Source organism: Quercus lobata, chromosome 11 (assembly GCF_001633185.2).
Source record: "Quercus lobata isolate SW786 chromosome 11, ValleyOak3.0 Primary Assembly, whole genome shotgun sequence".
Taxonomy (NCBI): domain Eukaryota; kingdom Viridiplantae; phylum Streptophyta; class Magnoliopsida; order Fagales; family Fagaceae; genus Quercus; species Quercus lobata.
Window position 1 is genome coordinate 19683982 of NC_044914.1, and position 20174 is coordinate 19704155.

Below are 20174 nucleotides of genomic sequence, written 5' to 3' on the forward strand. Positions count from 1 at the left end.
TTTAACTGGATTCTTAACCAGTGCCCTTAAGGCACTCGTTAGCATTTACCATATATATATATATATATATATTAAAATAAGTAATAAAGAAGATTAATCATAATTTGTACTTCTAAAAGAAATATTAGAGATATATTAAGAAAATCAAACTATCGCGCATCATTGGTACGGTGGTCACTCTACAAGTATAAGTACTTGTGAAGTGTGGAGAGTAAAGATCGGGGTTCAAGTCTCCAGGAGAGAGTTTCACACACATATACACTTAGATTAGGATAAAGTATAAATTATATCTTGTATAAAAAAGAAAAAAAAGAAAGAAAATAAATATTAATAGAAAATAAAAGAATCCAATTAAGGAAAATAGTTCAATTTTTTTTTTTTTTAATGACCTTATCGAGCAAGAATGGATTGTACATCTTTTTAACGCTTATGGTGAAGTCAATATGGTAGCAGACAGACTAACAAATAAAGGAAGATCACAACAAGACAAAAGTTTTTGTTTATGAAACTTGCATTATTTTTATTTATGAAAAGTATATTAGGGACAGTTTTCAAATAGGTACTTATAGAGAAGTGCTTGTAGATGGACATGTAATTCTGTAATCTATTTTTTAAAAAAATAAAATTCCTCATTGCATCCAAAAAAAAAAATTGAAATGAAAATAATCTAAATTATTTCAGACATTTTATATCTTTTGTGTGTAATAATCTCATATAAATTAAGCGATATCATTATAAAAAGTAAAAACAATATCAAATAAATCACCAAAATTTTTGTATCATTCATTTCTTTCTAATTTTTCTCCAATTGTTTTAGATGTCAAATTATATTTATATAAAAAATATAACAATCCCATAAAAAAAATAAGACATAAAAATATTGCTTTAATACCAAGTACCCGTTTGGGTAACGCTGAAATGCGGTGCGTCTACGTTTCATCATTATTTTATTTTATTTATTTATTTATTGAGAAACACATTTTAGTGTTTTTTAGTGGATCCTACGTACTGTTTACGAGATTTACAAACCTTTTTTTCAACAAAACTTTCGTTCCATAATACTATTTACATATTTAAAAATTGAGAGATGCTACGTCTATAATATTTTTACAACAAATTATAGGTGGTTAGTTGTTATTGGTTCAAATTTCAAACTAACGCTAATGTTACTTTTTTGCCCCAATAATAACAACTAATAACAACTTATCACTTAAAATTTATTGTAAAAATATTATAACCATATCATTTATTTTAAAAATTATTTTATTGCAATATTTTCAATTTTCATGGTTTAATTTTTAGAAAAATATTCTATACCAAACCGAACCTAAGTGCCGAAGAACTAAAACCATCGTCGTTCTCGGTGGGACTCGACTCTGACTCACAGAGACAAAACCCTCAATTCTCTCTCTCTCTCACTCACTCTCACACACAGTCAGACACAAAAGGGTTCCTCAAAAAACCACTTTGAAAACAGAATCGAACCTCAAAAAAAAGAAAAGAAACCCTTTTTCTCTCTCCTTATCTCAGAACAACAACAACAAAAAAAAAATCGAAAATCATGATAACTACTCCGTTTCTAACCGCCTCAACAGCCCCGCCGCTGCCACGTCAGCTACTCAGACCACCCAGATTTCACACCCTTACCCTTACCCGTGCCCGCACCCGTTTGGCGTTTGGGCCCGACCCGAGGAGACGCTTTGCAAGCATTTCTGCTTCAGCTTCAAGAAGTAGTAGCAATAAAGAGACAACTTCAATTGGTGTCAATCCACAACTCTCAGTGCCACCACCTCCACCACCCTCATATATGTAGCCATTTCTCTCTTTCTTTCTCACTGTTTCTTTCATTCTTTTGCTGTGTATTGCAATTTAGCTTCTTTTTTGCTTTGTTTGTAGAGGGTCACCTCTGTTTTGGATTGGAGTTGGTGTTGGGCTCTCAGCACTATTTTCATGGGTGAGAACTCAAAAAAACACAATACCCACTTGGCCTTTTTTTTCTATTTCTTATCAAAATTGTTTTCTTTATGTGCTGTATTGTTTTTTTTAACAAGTTCAATGGAAATGGCAGGTGGCTACAAATTTAAAGGTGAGTGTTGTTTCTCTCCTATAAGGTAATGAGTACACAATTCATGCATTTCAATATTTGGAAAAATTAGCGGATGCGAAGACACGGGCTTTTTCTTATGTTCATGGATATGTTGTTATTTTTTACTTGTAAGAGAAAAGAGTTCATGGGTGTGCCCATTTTTTTCTGTTACCATATCAAATATGATTTATGATGTGTTTTAAAGAAGGCTGCATTGCTCTGTTCATTGCTTTGTATTGTTGCATAGTTGAATTTTAGTGTGTCAAATAGAAATATGCAAAATTTTAGGAAAATCTTGGGACTATCAAAATGAGGTCCTGAGATTGTGTGTTCCTATTCCAAATGCAATTGTGTTTAGAAGACTATTGATATTCGGTCAAGCTTTGGTGGGTAAATATTTGGCTTTGGTGTGTGGAAGAGAGGGATCATTTTTGATGGAAGGTGGTGCATATAAAATATGCGATTTATGGAGAGAATGGTGCTTAAAGGAATTTTCAGGCCCTTATAGAGTTGGATTAAGAAAAAGAAAGTTTTTTGAGAGAGAGGAATGCGAGGAATTTCGAGAGATGTGAATTACTTCAAAATATGGGATTTATGGATAGAGTGGTGCTTACAGGAATTTTTGGGCCCTTAAAGGGTTAGATTATGAAAAAAATATCACTTTTTTTTTTTTTTTGGGAAGGGAGAGAAAGGGGGTGGTGGTGGGGAGACTTTTCCAAATTGACTTAGATCCAAATGGGGATGACTATAAAACTGGTTTTCTCATGACTTATTGTTTGGGACACTACACTGATAGTGGTATTTTTAAAAAAAACCTTTTCTTCTTGCAAGGGAAAAGAATCCTATAGTGTCAGAATATATAAGTGAGGAGCATGGAAATGCCAACTAGAATCTTAGATTTAATAGATTAGTGCAAGGTTGGGAACTCAAATTCTTGATTTTTTTTGATGTATTATATTCTACCAAGGTCTAAAGGGAGGATGAGTATTCAATGATTTGGAAGCTTACTAAGCTTTCAATTAAACTCTTTTTATAATTCTCTAAGTTTGATGGAGGTAATTTCTTTCCATGTAGGAGTATTGGGAAGGTTAGAGGACCATCAAGATTGCCATTTTTTATTTGGACATCAATATTACCAATGGACCAAGTGTGATGTTGAATTGTGGATTGTTGTTGTATGTGTAGATCGAGTGTGATACAGCTAGAGAGTTGTGGCCTTTGGTGTCTGGACTTTGGACTGTGATTGGCATGTTGAAAGGGATAGTTTGAAAAACATTGTAGTGGTGAAATTCTTGTGTATCATGTGATGTCTTTGGAGGAAGAGGAATGCAAGGAATTATAGAGATGTGAACTACCTGTGTTGGAATTGATGTTTCTGTTTTTTGTGCTTTCTCTTTGATTGAACAGTAGCCTTTAGTTCCATTTCCTACCAGAAATGTGTGAGCTTTTGGATCTTTTGAATTTTAAATGTTAGATTTTCTTTTTTGGTCTTCTCATGTATTTCCCATGTAGTAGGTTATCCCTTTTTATTTCACTTTTTCTTCTTAGTAAATTCTGTGTGTGTGTGTGTGAGTGAGGAGATGTGCTAGCTTCCATTTTTGTGATTGGTTGGAGCTTGATTTCTTGAGTTTGTGTGTTGATGTGTTATCAAAATGGTTATATTTGGTCCATCGTTCCTCATTGCCTAATGTGGTGTCTTTGGAGGGAGAAATAGTAGATCTTTTGAAGATATTGAGAGATCTATTCCAGACCTCAAGCTATTCTTTTTTAGAACTTTATTGGATTGGTTGTTTGCTATGCAAAAGCAATCATTCCCCTCTGTTATTGATTTCCTTGATTCTTGCAATTTTTGTATTTGATTTATTGAGCCCTTGTACACTCCCTGTGTACTAGGGTGTTCCTTTTTAATATCAATAAAACTTATTACTTATAAAAAAAAAAAAGTGTTATTCCTACGTGTATGTGTGTGTAGGATTTGATCCTCTTCATTACAAAGTGAAATGGAGAGTGTCCATTTAAAGGCCATGATTCAAAGTGAAATAAATCCAGGGTCTACATTATGCCAACTCGTTTAATAACTGATAACTCTAGTTTAGTTTAACCACAGTTAATTTTTACTTTTAGTTACTGAACTAGAGTTTTCAGTTATTAAATGAGTTGGTTTGGTTCAGTTGGTGGATAGGGAACTGAACCTGTCAGTTTTTGGAAAGGAGCTTGCAAGCCATTGAACCTCACTAATGTAACAGGTTCGGTCAGTGCGGTCTGGGTGTTTGGGGCTGGACTTCGAAATACATGCCCATGTGTCAGAGTCATTTTTCTTTTAATCCTACACAAAACCCAAAACCCAAAGGATGAGAGTTAATATATGTATTAATAAAGAATAAACATTAAAAGAGATGGACATCAATGGAGAGGACCTTGTCCATTGGATTGGCTGTTAACCTCAATCATATGGCTCTGGATCTTGAGCATGTTGTAGGCGTTGAATGTGAGAACTAAGAAGATGGTGGTGCCACCCACTGCATTCTCTCTTTTTTCTTAAAACAAGTTCCTTCCAAGTCCTATCTCTGTTTGATATCACCCTTTCTCTCATCAAGTTGTTGATGCTTCTAAACTTGAAGGGGAAGGAAAAAAAAATGGGGGGCCGGGGGGGGGGGTTTAAAGAGTTGTGGCGAGAGGAAGCATGATGTGGAGGAGGGAAAGCAAAATATCGGTGGCTAGGATTTGAATTTCAAACGAAAGAAATGTGTGAGGAGGAATGAGGCAGAGTGATAGAAGAGATCTGAAGAAAATGGGAATGTGAAGAAGGGACAAGGTTAAAGGAATTTGATAACATGAGGGTGGGTTTACAAAAGGTCAGTAGGTTCATAAAAAAATATATTTAAACAAATATATTTGACTTGTTCTCATTGTGTGAATTCTTGGCTCTGAGACTGACTGAAACACTGAATTGTTTAAAAAATTGGAACTAAGACCGATGGCCGACAAACTGAAACTGGCCGGAATTGACTTTTTGGGTCTGTTCTGGTTGGTCGGATCAGTTTTTCAGTGGTTTTTTACAATCCTAATCATAGCAAATGCATGCACACATACATTCATTTATGCTTATTTATAAGATAGAGATGCATTTGTATATTGTTATATCTTAAAAAATAAATGTATGTTGGTATCTTTTATTGTTGTGTCTGTATCAGTATGTTGTTGTGAGATTGATGTATACTCTCTTCTATGTGACATAGGGTTGGATCTTGCATGGCATAGCATAATTCAACCTTTCACTCTTTCAACATATATCCCAATCCTTGTAAAGTTTATTGTTAATCTTTCAGAAATATGCGATGCAACAAGCTTTCAAGACATTGATGGGACAGATGAATACTCAAAATAACCAATTCAACAATGCAGCCTTTCCTTCTGGATCCCCTTTTCCATTTCCTATGCCCTCGGCACCAGCGCCTTCCACTTCACCTGCTCCAGCAGCTTCTCAACCTGTAGTTACAGTAGATGTGCCAGCAACAAATGTACAAGCAGCTCCAGCAACTGTTCTCAATCATGAAGAAGAAGTAAAACAGGAACCGAAGAAAGTTGGTAGTAAACTTCTAAACCTAGTTTTAAGTTCCTAAAAGAATTTGTTTCTGCCTTTTGATCTTCATTGTATGCTGCACGTGCCTATTATAGGTTAGATGCAATTTGTGTGAGCCTTTTGAAGATCTTTCTTAGTTTAGATATATAAATTTGATTTATTAACTGCTTCATTCATGTTTCTATTTTATAGATGATAAACTACTACTTGACCCAAAAGATTAAGTTGTTAGAAAACGATGAATATAATCATTTAACCATTATTCTAATATTTCCCTTGTGGGTCTAGACGCCCCTTAATAAGTGAGGGCCTACAGTTGGGATTTTAAACCTTTTAAATGGGAGGTGGATTAGAGATAGGGTTAATTTTTTAAGAAACCTTGGGCTGGGTCGGGTTCAGGTTGATGAATTTTCAACCCAACTCGACTTGACCTATTTAATAATTTAAAAAATATATATTTTAATTTGTATTTTTCCATTTACACCCTTAATACCTAACCCTCTCTAATTGTATAATTATGTTCTCATCAGCCAAAATAATTTTGCCTCCTTTCTCTCCCCCTCACCTCACATCCTCCTCTGTTGACAACCGAAACCCTATCCTAACCCCACTGCTCTCTCTAACCTTTGATTCCTCTCTCCTCCCTCTCTCTTTCCGCGAGCCTTAGCCTCTCTCTCAAGTGAGTCCTCCAAGCCAACTCTCTCTCTTGTTGCTATTTCTCAAGCAAGAGCTTCTCTGTGAGATAATTCTTTAGGCTACTTCATGTCTTTTTTCATGAGGTAGTCTCGTTTCAATAAAATTATTTTAACCTATAAAAAAAAGAGCTTCTTCGTGAGACCTCTCCTTAAATTTCGATCTAAAAATGCTATGTTATTTTTTAGTTTCTGCTACTTGAATGCTACAAATCAAAGGTATCTTTAGAACTGAAATTATTTCTTTCTTTTCCTAGATTTCTCTGCAACCAAACAGAGATTGTGATGAGTTAGGATTATGGAGAGTATATATAATTAGATTTGTTTTTTGTCTGTTGATTTCATTTTGTTTCTTTTGCATTGGCTTAATTTTGAGTGTCATTTCAAATTCATCAACCCAAGTAAATGACCCATGACTCATTTGTTTGGTTTTTTTTTTGTTTTGCACTGCCTGCAGTTTGGTTTCTGAGAAAATAGAGGAAATTGAAGAAAAATGGTTGTTAAGTTACTGTTAATAGTAGGGTCTTGGTTTTGGTATTGTGTATTTCAAAAAGGATATTATAATTTTTTTTTTTTGTAATGAGCCCAATCCAATGAACCAACCGACCCATGTGGGTTGCTTTGGTTTTTTGACTTTTTTTTTTTTTTTGATTGGTAAGTTACACACACACACTTGATGATTTGGTTTTTAGACTTGTGATGGGTTGGGAATTCTCCACCCGATGAGGTTGGGTTGTGTTGAAAAAACCCCCAAAACTGACTAATGCACACCCTTACCATGAAGTGATTTTCTTCATAATGAGCATTCTCTTTGTCTGAGTTGTTCATTGCTCTCTCATTTTGGTCAAAGCTCCTACAATCTTTCCTTATTAAATCATTTAGTTGCTCAAACAAAATGAATGGATGATCTGATATAGTACTTGACTGCTTACGTTTCCTTTCTCAGTAACCTTTATGGCAGCCCATGACATAGAGCTTTGATCACCCTGTACATTCCTCTATTTCTACTTTGGATTACTTCTACCATGCATCTATAACACCCCCAGCTCCTTTCTTAGCTGTTTATTTTGTCAGCATGGCCATGGTTAGAATGCTAGAATCAAAGCATTAGAAAATAATTAACAAGATAGCAACTTATAGGAGCAAAGTGGGTGGTAAGGTTGTGGGGTTCAAAGCCTATCAGACGTGTAACTTGCCAATAAAAAAAAGGGTTCTTTGTCTACTGCAATGTCATACAATATTTTTTGATAAGTTGTGATATCAAACAATTTGGGGAATAAAATTTTCAAAGGTACTTCTCTAAACTATAAATCATGCTGAAAACAAGTTCAACTACTTATCCCAAAAAAGAAGAAGAGAAAACAAATTCAACTTGTAGGTGTGTTATGTCACTAATAAATTGAAAGGAAAAAAAAGAAAGAAAAAGAACTGAGTTTGATTACCAATCCCACTACTAAACTTTATGTATTTCGAAAACACCTATTATGTTACCTCTGTGTGCCCCTTTACTTCATTTGAACATCATTGACCCCACTTGTCCCCATATTTTGCTCTCACTTCCCTCCTCCAAATAAATTCCTCTCCATAAACAGGATATAGTAGGTGCCTTACATTAACGCTTACAGATATTCTTGTTTATGTCTTAAGCATTTCTTACCATTCAGAACTTGAATATTACTTATTAAGAGAAAAAAAGGGAACACTAAGAAAATTTCTGTCTTTAACAAATGATATCCATAATTTCAGTAAATTTGCAAAGTCTTTGGATTTATACCAGAATTGAAAAAAAGTTTTCTACAAAAATTCTAATGCAACATGTACTAACAGCTTTTGTAGATGTTTCTCCGGAAGAGGCTGAGCAAAAGAGTCCTTATGAAAGCTTTAATGAAGTGACTGGAACAAGTTCATCCAAGGATGCTCAGATTGGTGGGGTGGTAAGTATTTGCTGTTGAGCTTTTGTACAAGTCTGTAATGGTTTAAGTAAAATATTTAAAGATTTTAACTTTGAGCATGGATGAAGTTTCCTCAAAATGGAGCTGCTTCTAAGGGCATTGGTGGCACTGAATGGTCCCAATCTAACGCTGCTGGTTCTGTATGGTCCCAATCTACCCGTAACTCCACTGGTTCTGAGGGATCCCAATCTACCCGTAAGTAGTCAATTGTATTTCCACTAGCTACTGTTTCTAACAAGTGCCTTATCTTAAACTTATATCCATGACTTGTTTTACTGATAAAATATGTAAAAGTAGTTACTTATCAGGAAAAAAAAAATGTAAAATTAGTTATTTAATTTCTAGAATCTATTTCATAGTTCTAGATTCCTCCCTGGTCCAGATTAATATAGATATATATATATATATATATGTATGTATGTATGTATGTATGTATTTTGATAAGTAACACAAAACATCAATATATCTTTGAATTCATAGTACAAATATTATACAGTTTTGGCATCTCTTGAAACAATATAAATGAATTTCTATTGTTTTTTCTATTTTGATTTCATATGATGTAACATATAAATTTTGAATGTCAATTCCTTCCTTTTATCATAAAAAGGGAAGGGATTTTGGAATTTTTTTTTGCGAGTACCATTTCATATCTCACAATTGTCAACCATCTTAGCTTCATTATGCCTATCACCACCACAACTACTCTTACTGCTTTGCCCTCCACCACCATTTTTGCCACTATCTATTCACCACCTTTTTTTGCTACCAGCACCATCAATGCCAGCACGTCCATGATTTGCTCTCATTACTGCCACTGCCACTACCTTCAATGAAAATACACCCCCCGCGCGGCCGCCCCCCCCCCCCCCCCACACACACACACCAAAAAAAAAATCAGCACTGCCATTACCATTTTGATACTTTAGCAATCCTCTGTCTTTCTTTCATGGTGATTTGGTTGAGGAGGTCGTTATTAGGTTAGATGGTGTGTTGCGGTACTTCTTGTTAGCAATTTGGTATGTGCGCATGGACCATGTCGAATTTACCTTCAATTGTGGGTTTAAGCAAATTTCATATTGATCTTAGCTCTCTCTCTCCATTCCCAATTCCCCCAATTCCTAAATCCCTAATACTTTACTATCAAATCCATCTTGTCTAAAGAAAGGTCCTGGCTGACCATCCTCTCCCTCTTCATGTCCAAGCAAAACACCCACAAATGGATGACATGCACAGACCCAACTCAATTTTACACATTAAGAACTATACTTTTAATCATTCTACACTTCCAACAAGAGCATCAAATGTTAGGTAAGCTTAACAACTCAATGATTTTTCTTAGAATCTCAGTATTGAAAGATAGAGAAGCTTAAAAAGTATAGAACTTTTGAAAGGAACGGAATCGGCGGACTTTTGAGGATTTGATTAGCTCCGGTGATCAGATGCTGGCTTCTTTCAGTGGGACTCTTTTTGATTGGTCTCGGGCTTGGGGACTCACGACTAGTGATTCTCTCTCTTCTTTCATTATCTCTCTCTCTCTCTTTGTAATTAATTTGTGGTTTGGTTTTCTTTTTTGCTTTTTCGTTGTTTCCTCCTTGTACTTTCTGGGTTTGCTCTATGTTTTTTATGCATGGAGTAGCCATTCGTATATATAACATTCTTACTTATCCAAAAAAAAAAAAAAAAAAAAGTCCTATAGTTTCTCTCTCTCCAAATGGCCCACATGATACAATGAAGAGTTGATTGCCAAACAACCTGATTTCGATGACATCTGCATGCTCCTCTCCATGTAAACAAAAAGTCTTATTACCTGTCTGGGCATTACTCATAACATCCCAAAGGCTGTAAATGCAAAGAACACAACTCTTGTGCTAGAGGACAATGAAGTGGGAAATGCTCTACTATTTCACAACTACACTTACACATTATACATCTATTAAGAACCACCACCTTGCTTTTAATAAGATTATCCAATGTTAGGATATAATTCATGGTTACTGTTCATGCAAAAAAAAAAAGCCACCTTGCATACCTTACTACCCCACATATGTTTCGAAGGGAAACCTTCCTTTTCTATCAGGAGTCCAAAATAAGCGATCCTCATTTCCTTCTGAAATCTGCATGGAGTAAAGCAAATGCATCATTTCATTCACCTGTTCTTATTCCCAATCATGAAAATCCCTGAAGAATCAAGAATTATAGGTTCCAATACAAACTTCCATTATCCCCTCTAAAAGTAATTGAAGAATTCACTGAAGCATCCTTATATGAGGCAATCAAGTATTGCTACGGGCACAATTCTTTCAGTGAATGATCTCCACACCAAACATTATGACAAAACCTTACTCTCTTACCATTTCCTACCCTAAAAGATGGAGGGAGAGGATCTATCCCAACCAGCGTGAATTCCTTTCCACAAGCTACATCCATGAGGTCTTCTCACTACAACCATAGTCCAGTCTCCCCAATTAGAGACTTATTAAGATGTTCCTTTGCCATGGTGATTTCATGCATATCAACAGATGTATCATGTGCAAGGGCACATGTTTGTCTGCTTTATCCAAAAATTCTGTGAATGTATGTTTCGTCTAGTGTCAGACCAAATTTTGTTCATGCAGTCACACATTTGTCATAAAAGGGCTGTGAACTTATGAAGCTATTGTATTTACTTCTGATAGTCTGACTTGAAGGTTGATCAGATCTCATATGCTACCGTAGGTGGGGTTGCAGACTATCTTTGACTTGTTAGTCTCAATTATGGTGGTTTTCAAGATTTAATCAAACTTTCTAAGTATGTTATTTATATTGGACAGCAAAACCTGGCTTATCAGTGGAAGCTTTGGAGAAAATGATGGAAGATCCAACAGTGCAGAAGATGGTTTATCCGTAATATGCCTTCTTTGTCTATTTAACATTTATGCTTGTTCGTATTATTATAAATGATTTATTTTGCCACGTTGCTATGTTTAAATTTCTTTGTTAATGTTTCTTCTTGTTACAAAGTTTTAAACATTTATCAGATATCAAAAGTTTCAATAGTCATTCATGTCTTTCATATTTGCAATATACAAGCAACTTGAATACAAATATTCTTTCTTCCCCCTTCCCAGTATTCAAGACGATAATGGACCCAGGTCCAATAATCAAAGATTAGTAGATCTGTTCTGCCCAATGTATGAAGGGGCTGTAGTATGGACTCATTGACATCATGGCCCATAGCCATGTGCTAGAGTGCTCTGAGCTGCAAGTCCCACATTGTCTCCACCTGATTTGCTCCCAGGAGTACCCTTAAAAAATTGAAAGAATAAAATTTTTTCTTCTCTACAGGCAGAAGATTGTTTGTCCCTAATATTACATTTTATCTATTTATTATAATAAACTTATCTGTGTGTTGCTATGGTTTGAATTCCTGCCTGAGTAATCTTTTTCATTGAAATTATAAGTGAGTCCCTGAATCATGAAATGTTGTTCATGCTAATTGGTTGTTAGAATTCACGTATTAAAAGAAAAATGGTTGATAGAAATTTCAGTTACACATCCATCTATTTGTGATTTTGTTGACTCTCTTCCCTTTTGATTGTAATTCTCTTCTTTTGAAATTCTTTAGGATTATTCCTTGTTTTCAGCATGGGATTGATCCTTTTCATCCATAAATTTTTTAACTTATTAAAAAAATAAAAAGAAATAGAAAAAGGTCTGCTTGCTGAAAGATGAACCTTGTAGACATGGCATAGGACTAGCCCACATTTGGATTTCAAAAGTGTTATAATGTTTGTATGGACTTCTGTTTCTAGGGCGTATCTAGTTGGCATAGGAATAGCATGCTGTTATGGTCACAAATTACACATACTTGCCCTTTGGAACTTTCCAGTAATTTATGAAGATGGAATCTATGGCAGTGTACCGCAGTCATATGCTAATGTGGGCATGCTCATCTCCTGGAATAAATGAATGCTAGATGGATGGAATGAAAAAATTGATACCTGTAAACATTTTCAAGGATGAAATTGTAATCTTTTAAATTTAAGGGCAGGAAGTTGGACATAGACTAAATTGCATGGATTAAAAAGTATATTTTAACTTGATTATATTATTTGTGTTTTTCCTCTGATTCTTTCTCCTAGCTTACAAATATCATTAATCTTGTTTGATTGCTGGCATGCTGGTTATGACTAAACTTTGCTCCATGGAAGTTAGAATTGTTGTTCACGTAGATTTTGTAGAAATTAGTAATTTTGTGTTTTCTGCTGCTCTAATAATCCTTTTATAGCTTATACTGGTATCTGGTTTTGGGTCTTTTGAAATTAAATTCTCTTCATATTATTTGCAGCCATTTGCCTGAGGAGATGAGGAACCCTGATACCTTCAAATGTAAGTCTGTTCAATGTAGCTGAGCATACTTAAAAAATAGATTAAAAAATGCCACTATGTTTTACTTCTTCTGTTGGAGAATGGTGGGTCATGGCTCTACTTCGGAATAAATTATCTAACTGAATGGAATGTAATGACAATATTTTCATTGTTTAGCTTGTAAAGTTGGCTGTGGAAACAATTAGTAAGAACTTGAATTTGTTAGCATCTATGCCTAGTGGGGCTGATGTCTATTCTTCTTTTATTCAGGGTCTCTGCAACATTATCACCTTTATTGCATGGAATATCTAGTCCTTTTTTGAACATTTTTATTTCCTTTTATTTTTTAGATTGGTAAGTTACACATGCACGATTGGCCTTGACCCATGACCTCACCCTCCTTGTACTTACAAGGGGGGCAGGTTTTATTTGAGTTAGAGATTATTGGCCATTTTCATTTCCTTTTATTGCAAGCAAATAATTTGTTTTGTCCATGGTAGAATGTATTATTAGCATGGTATAACATGTAGGGCTAGAATAAATTTTATTGCTCCCTGCTTTTTCCCTTTGATTGGTAGTTACACACCACCCAGTGGTGTGTAAACCCACAACCTCACCTCACCCTCCTCTTGCTCTACAAGAGAAAAATGTGCCATTTGAGCTAGAGCTGATTGGCTTGTTGCTCCCAATCAAGGGCTTGAGTCTAGTTATTTTATGCAAATGTTAGTCATGTCATTAATTTAAGCAATGCTGAATTTTTATGTCTATTGTTTGATAGGGATGCTTCAAAATCCACAATATCGTCAACAACTTGAGGAGATGCTGTAAGATCCCTTTTTCACCTTATATGCATTTGATTTTGTTTAAATACTGCTGCTCACTAATGCACTTATTTTCTGTGAACAAGTGCTTTGGAAGCCATTCAATAGTATCTATGTTAATGTTGTAATGAAATATGTCTAAGTAATCAATTCTTTGTTTCATTTAATGTTTATTGCTGATTCATTATTAAGTTTTCCCGTCTGGGCCAAGTAGGCTGCAGTCTCTTGGTAGTTCTGTTAAAATCTGATAGCCCAATTGGCCAATTTGTGATGGTTCTTAATTCCTTTCCCATAATTGATATTGTTTCCAGAAATAATATGAGTGGAAGCAGCGACTGGGACAACCGTGTGATGGATTCTTTGAAAAGTTTTGACCTTAACAGTCCAGAAGTTAAGCAGCAGTTTGGTAAGTTTGAATTGAACAAGTCTCTGCTTTATGTTCATGTTCCTTGCATTTTGGATTCATCAGGGGCTGATCACAGTTCGGATTGGGTCAGGCTTCATATAAACCTGTAACCCGAACCGCATTTTGGGTTAAGGGTTCTTGGACCCAAAGTCAACCATCAGATCTGTTAAAATTCACTTGCACCTACCTTAAGGTGGTCGGTCAGATCATGGGTTTTCTTTTCTTGAAGAAGAATCATGAACTAACAAATCACAAATTTGTTAAATCTGTTATGGTTTTGTTGGGTTGTGGGGGGCTTACAACAAGTGGGGGGATGGGGATTGAACCTAGTTTCTCCCTATGGGGAAGATCAGATTGTGTCATTGAGCCACAAGGCTCTTGGTCTGTTAAGTCTTTTAGTTTGATGCACATAATTACAAGATAAAACAGATCCACAATTTTCACAAATTAAATCTGCAAATCAGATCCACATCAAGCAACAAAACCACACCCACAAATCAAAGCGAAAAAAAAAAAGAAAAAAAAAAAAAGAAGAAGAAAAAGAAAATCCTCAAAAGCTTCGTCATGGTTGAGGACCACATCCTTGCTCTGTGCTCACGGTGATGGCCTCCACTGTCAATGCTCAATTTGCCACTAGGAAGCTCAACGAAGGAAAATAATTTTGTTGAAGTTGTTAACAACCTGGGTAGGGGAGCGGCAGGTAATGTTGCTTTGCTTGGCCTCTCTTCTTTGGTGGGCAAGAAGGACGAAGAGGAAAGAAGATAATGAAGATGGTCGTGTGATATCTACCCTAGTCCCATCAAGAGAAATATCTATCGCAGTCCTATTAGGTGATGTTTTGGATCGAATAAATAGTCTTAAGATATGTTAATAGATCTGCTATTAACTACATAGTACAATTTGAAGAATATAAGATGAGTGCTCATGTGGTTTCTAGTTATGAGTCCTAATCAGTCATGGAGCCCGCTCTGGTATCTATGGATGCCATAGTTAAAGTTGTTTGAGACCTGTCTACTAGGATCAAGTCAATGGATCCTTCCTCCCAAAGGATGATAGGTTGCAATGAAATGTTTCACACACTAGAGAATTTTTGTTTTGATAAATAATGTAATTTATTGAAGAATAAAGACAATGAATACAGGATGTATACTAGAGACCACCATAATCATGATGTAGAGTACAATGATCAATGAAATCTTAAAGAGAAGACAGAAAAAAAACCCAATGAAGGCAGCCAAGCAAACAGAGAAGTAAGAAAAAAGAATCCATAGTTCTTTCTTGGTCCTCAAAACTTCTAGCATTTTGTTCTCACCATATTCACCACACATGAGAGACAATGACATAGGTAATGAGATTTTGTTGATGAAGAAAGATCATGAGCCATCTAAACCTAGTGCTGAAAGAGAAGTATAAGTGCCAACAAATGTTGCTACAGCTTTAGAGCAGAAAGAATACATTGTAGAGTCTAAAAAGGGGTTTGGAATACTTGAACCAGGAGGATGGTAATGTTAGAATTTGGAATTTGAGATTTCATAGGGATTTTCATGAAAGGGAATTAGAGGATGCCTACTCTTTCCTTGAGTGCATTCAACCTCGGATCCCTAGGGGAGGTGGGAGTGACACTTCTCATTGGTGTCTCAAAGGGAATGGCAAATTTGATACCAGGTCCTATTATAATACCATTAGGGGTGCAGTTGTATCCATTTTTCCGTGGAAGGGTGTTTGGAAAGCTAAAATTCCTAAGAGGGTCGCTTTTTTTGTGTGGACAGCGGTTCATGGGCAGATCCTTACATTGGATAATCTTATGCTTAGGGGTCGCATTTTGGTGAATTGGTGTTGTATGTGTCATCGGAATGAGGAAACGGTGGATCATCTTCTCCTCCACTGTCCTATAGCTCACTCTTTGTGGGTTTATATGTTTCAAATCTTTGGGACGCAATGGGTCATGCCAGGTTCTGTGGAAAGTTTGGTGTATTGTTGGAGTTTTTGGCTGGGAAAATTTAATTCAGACATTTGGAATATGGTTCCTGGCTGTTTGATGTGGATTGTTTGGACGGAAAGAAATCGGCGCTCTTTTGAGGATACCGAGAAATCCTTGGTTCAGTTACAAGCGCTATGCCAAAAGACTTTATTTGATTGGGCTAGATGTTGGGGCTTCTCAGATTGTTCCACTATCTTGGAGTTTATTTCGTCTCTTAGTATTGCTCATTAAGTTTATTTTTGTTGTTTGGTGCTGTTTGTTTGTTTGTTGCTGTTTGTTTGTTTGTAGCATTTCTTTGTGTTCACCATCATGAACACCTTGTACTTGCTTTCTTCTATTTTTCAGTTTGATTAATAAAATTCTTATTACTTATCAAAAAAAAAAAAGGAATACTTGAACCATGTGTAGTCTAGTGTTTGTTAGGAAAAACAAGTTTTGCTTCCAGCATTTTGTTTTTTGTCTCACCTTTGACTTTAAAAAAAAAAAAAAAAAGCTGACTTTTATCTATTCGTTTCACCTTTAACAAATAAGCTGAAAACTATGGGATGCCAAACTCACACAGTAGTTGGGGTATATTGCTTATTACTGAGAAGGAAGATTTCCAACTACTTAATGAAGAGAAAGTTCAACAAGAGCAAAGAATTTAATGGTTTACATGCAAATATGCAATGAATAATGAGTTTGATGTATCTGCTATGCTATTGATCAACCCGCCATGGTGTGTAAAGTGGAAAATCTTGATATGAATATGCTTTATGTGGATTAAGATAGGATTTATCGTTTGTAAACATTGGTTATACCCACTGATTTTATCTTTCTAGACGAATTTAATGATATGGTGGAAAAGAAAACTTCTTTGTTTTTAATGCTGTCAAAGGTGTTTCAAGGATTGTGAATGTTCTGTGCTAGAAGCTTTGGGGGTTGTGAATGTTCTGTGCTAGAGATTAAGTCTTTCTTCTTGCACACACTCTATGATTGGAGTGTGGTTTTTTCTCATTTTTCTTGTTCTTCTTTTCCTGTTTTTCTTGATCGTTGTATTTTTGGTTCTTGATTTGTGCCCCCATAGTACATCCCCAATGTACTCAGTTAGGCACTTTTTTTATTATTAATAATATTTTTACGTTAATTATAAAAAAGAAAAAGAAAAAAGAAGGTGTTTCAAGGATTGGTGCAATTATCCACTGTAAGAGTTCATATTCCTAAACACTTAAAACTTGAGGACATGTTTTCTCCAACCAAGAGAGAATTATTTAAGGAACAGGAAGACAATTCTATTTTAATTTAGTTTTACTTAATTTGAGATGTCACTTGTATTTTTTTCCTACAAGTCCATTGGGTTTTATTTAGTTCTTATTAGCAATATTATTATTATGTTTAGTTTCATAGTGTTAATTTTTTTGTTAGACAGTTGACATTTGACTCAAGTCAATTAGGATTAGGGTTTTGGTAGTCTATTTAAGTGTGCTATTGTACTCCAATGGAGACAATTTGCTTGATTAATAAAATTTCAGTTGGAATATAATTGCCTGGTGCTGACTCTGGCTAACCTTAGTTGTTGATTCCTAGGTTTTCTATCGTGTTTGTGCTGATCCAAGCAGCCTTAGATATTTATTTTTAAGTTTATTTTTATTTTTTAGCTGCAAATGTTGCCCAGAGTATTTTGTGCTGCATCAGCAACTATGACCTACAACTGACAATTACATAATTATGAAAATACTCTAGAAAAACAACTGAAACATAAAATAAAAAGCATACTTCTTGTTGCCATCAAGGAAATAGAGTATTTGGCATGCCCAGCATGGTGTGCATCACCATCCCATATCCATGTGCGACCTAAAAGTATGTGCCAAAGCTTAGAAGATAGCACATTACACGTAACGGTTTTTAAAGCTTGCCAATTTCAAATATGTCTTGGCACTATTTATCCTTAGTTATATGGTAGGCAGTACAACACATAGTAGGGACCAATTACCTTGACAAGTCTTTTATTTACAGCTTTCTTCTGCTGTTTATATGAAGTACTCCTCTTAAGGCTGTATGCATTCCTACATTCATTGTTATGTTAGAATTAGTATTTTTACAAGATGTATTATGAGAATGAATTCTTTGGCCCCAATGGGAGAGGGGAGAGAGGGGGGGGGGGGGTGTCGATATTCCAACTAATAACCTTTGCTTCATAAGGCATAGTCCCTAACTGATTGCTACCCCCTTCGGTTAGCGATTGACTTTAATTTGTGAACATTTCTAATCTCTCCCATAATATTTAGTTTTTTGGTTTTATGATTCTGTTTGGATATGGTTACATTACATCATGTTATCAAGGTAAAACCCTATTTGGCTGTTCAGTATTCTATTTTCTCTTCTCCTAATTCTGTTTCTATTTTGCAATTTGCAGATCAAATTGGGCTCACACCTGAAGAAGCTATTTCAAGAATTATGGCCAATCCTGAAGTTGCCATGGCATTTCAAAACCCTAGAGTTCAAGCTGCCATCATGGATGTATGTCAAACCTAAAGGTTTTTTTTTTTGGATAATTTGATAGTTAGGGTAGGGGAATTTGAATCATGGATGTTTCCGTTGGAAACACAAGAATGTGCCAATTGAGTTACAAGGCCTTGGTCGTACCCAAAGTACTTATTTACTCTGCAATACCAAATTTCTAACATTTTGTTTCTTTTCCAGTGTTCACAGAACCCACTGAGCATTGCAAAATATCAAAATGACAAGGAGGTACGGACAAGCATTTTTTACTTTAAAAGACAGTTATTTTCCATTCATGGGAGTATTTGCATTTTAATTAATATTAAGAGTATATATTATCCTTTTTTTTTCCTTTCAATATCTTCTTCATTTAAGGTAGTTTTGACATCATGACCAATTAAAACACGTTTTAAAGGTACTTTGCATGAAGAATTTCAGTATGTTTTTGAAAGATTACCAAATGGTGAATTGTATTTAGCATTTTGGCACGATACTTTGGTTCATTATATCATTGCTTGTTCCATAGACATTCAGGTTGATTAATTATTTAATATTTAGTGTATGTTTGGATAGAGCTGAAACTGAATTTTCAGCTGCGTTTTGCGTTTCCAGTGGGTCTTGTGCACTGTTCACGGAACTCACAAGTACTTTATTCAACAAAAAAATTTTTAAAACTGGGTCTCACGGTACTATTTACATATTTAAAAATTATTTTGCTAAAGTATTTTCAGTTTTCAGTTTTCAGTTTTTGATTTTCAGCAATAAGTGGTATTCAAACAGTCCCTTAATCTCTATCCTTGTGGATGGAACATTGATTTGTAACATGTGTCCTTAATTTTCTTTTCTTAGACCAAGATTTGTCCTTATTTCATACTGGCATATAATAATAACTTTTATGTATATAACAATTTTTTTTTTCTGGCCACTAAGGTATATATCACATTCCTTTTACTTTTTGATTCCAGGTTATGGATGTTTTCAATAAATTATCAGAACTCTTCCCTGGAGTGACAGGTCCACCTTGATTTTCTTTCATCCATAGTTGCCAATTGCTGGAGTGAAAATGCTCATTTGTTAAAAGAAAATCCGATGTTCAATTGCTCGTCGCTACAAGTCGAGACTGTTTTTGCCGTATCCTGTTGTAAATTTTTGGCTGCTAGTTCTCAATGACTTGAGTTCAGCTAAGAGTTCTCTCACCTTATATCATATGGTTAAGAATATGTAGTAGTTTGCTGAACAAGTTTTCGTAATGGCTTTTTTGATGTTTTACTTTTTTGTGATTTGTAGTTAAATAGTTAAATTCTCTCTTTTTTGTACCCTCTGGACTTAGTTTCGCTTCATAGCTATATACCTCTTGATTGTATCCTTGCAATAATACTCCACTTGGGTTCCGTCTTTGCGCCTCACACAGACTCTTCTCTTTCTTAAGCATTGGAAGCTCATTGACTGCATAAAATTACTGTCTTCTTACTCATTTTCATTTTGAGTTTGATAATTACAATGGTGCCTTTCTAATTTGATTAATTGCTAGGTGAAAATGCACTTTTGGTCTCCAACTTGATTTTGCGCTTACTTAAGTCCTTGAAAACGAAAAATCACTTTCATTTTGGTTACTATCGTCAACCTACTAACAGAAAATTCATATGTGATAGACAGAGTGCCTTGTTTGCACAGTAAATATTGACATGGCTAATAAAATAATAAATAAATATTTTATTCGGTATTTTTTAAATGTTATGTCAGCATTTTCTAAATTAAAGAAACTCACGGTCAAACAATTAAAACTAAAAAAAAAAAAAAATTCTAATTAAATTAACTTTTT

At 35.0% G+C, this 20174-nt stretch overlaps 1 protein-coding gene across 2 annotated transcripts; it reads left to right on the top strand.

The window, feature by feature from the left end:
* The first annotated feature begins 1291 nt into the window (after positions 1–1291).
* LOC115968242 (protein TIC 40, chloroplastic) lies at positions 1292–19826 on the top strand. 2 transcript variants are annotated; one of them, XM_031087577.1, is made up of 13 exons: positions 1292–1809; positions 1897–1954; positions 2069–2086; positions 5416–5677; positions 8189–8295; positions 8382–8508; positions 11127–11199; positions 12644–12684; positions 13442–13487; positions 13796–13890; positions 18267–18370; positions 18554–18601; positions 19318–19758. In XM_031087577.1, the coding sequence occupies exons 1-13, from the start codon at positions 1562–1564 to the stop codon at positions 19375–19377; spliced, it is 1287 nt and encodes a 428-aa protein (XP_030943437.1). In that variant the 5' UTR covers positions 1292–1561; the 3' UTR covers positions 19378–19758. The 2 variants fall into 2 exon arrangements, with proteins under 2 accessions (XP_030943437.1, XP_030943438.1); XM_031087578.1 differs by having other exon boundaries at positions 1424–1809; positions 5416–5674; positions 19318–19826.
* Positions 19827–20174: the final 348 nt, after the last annotated feature.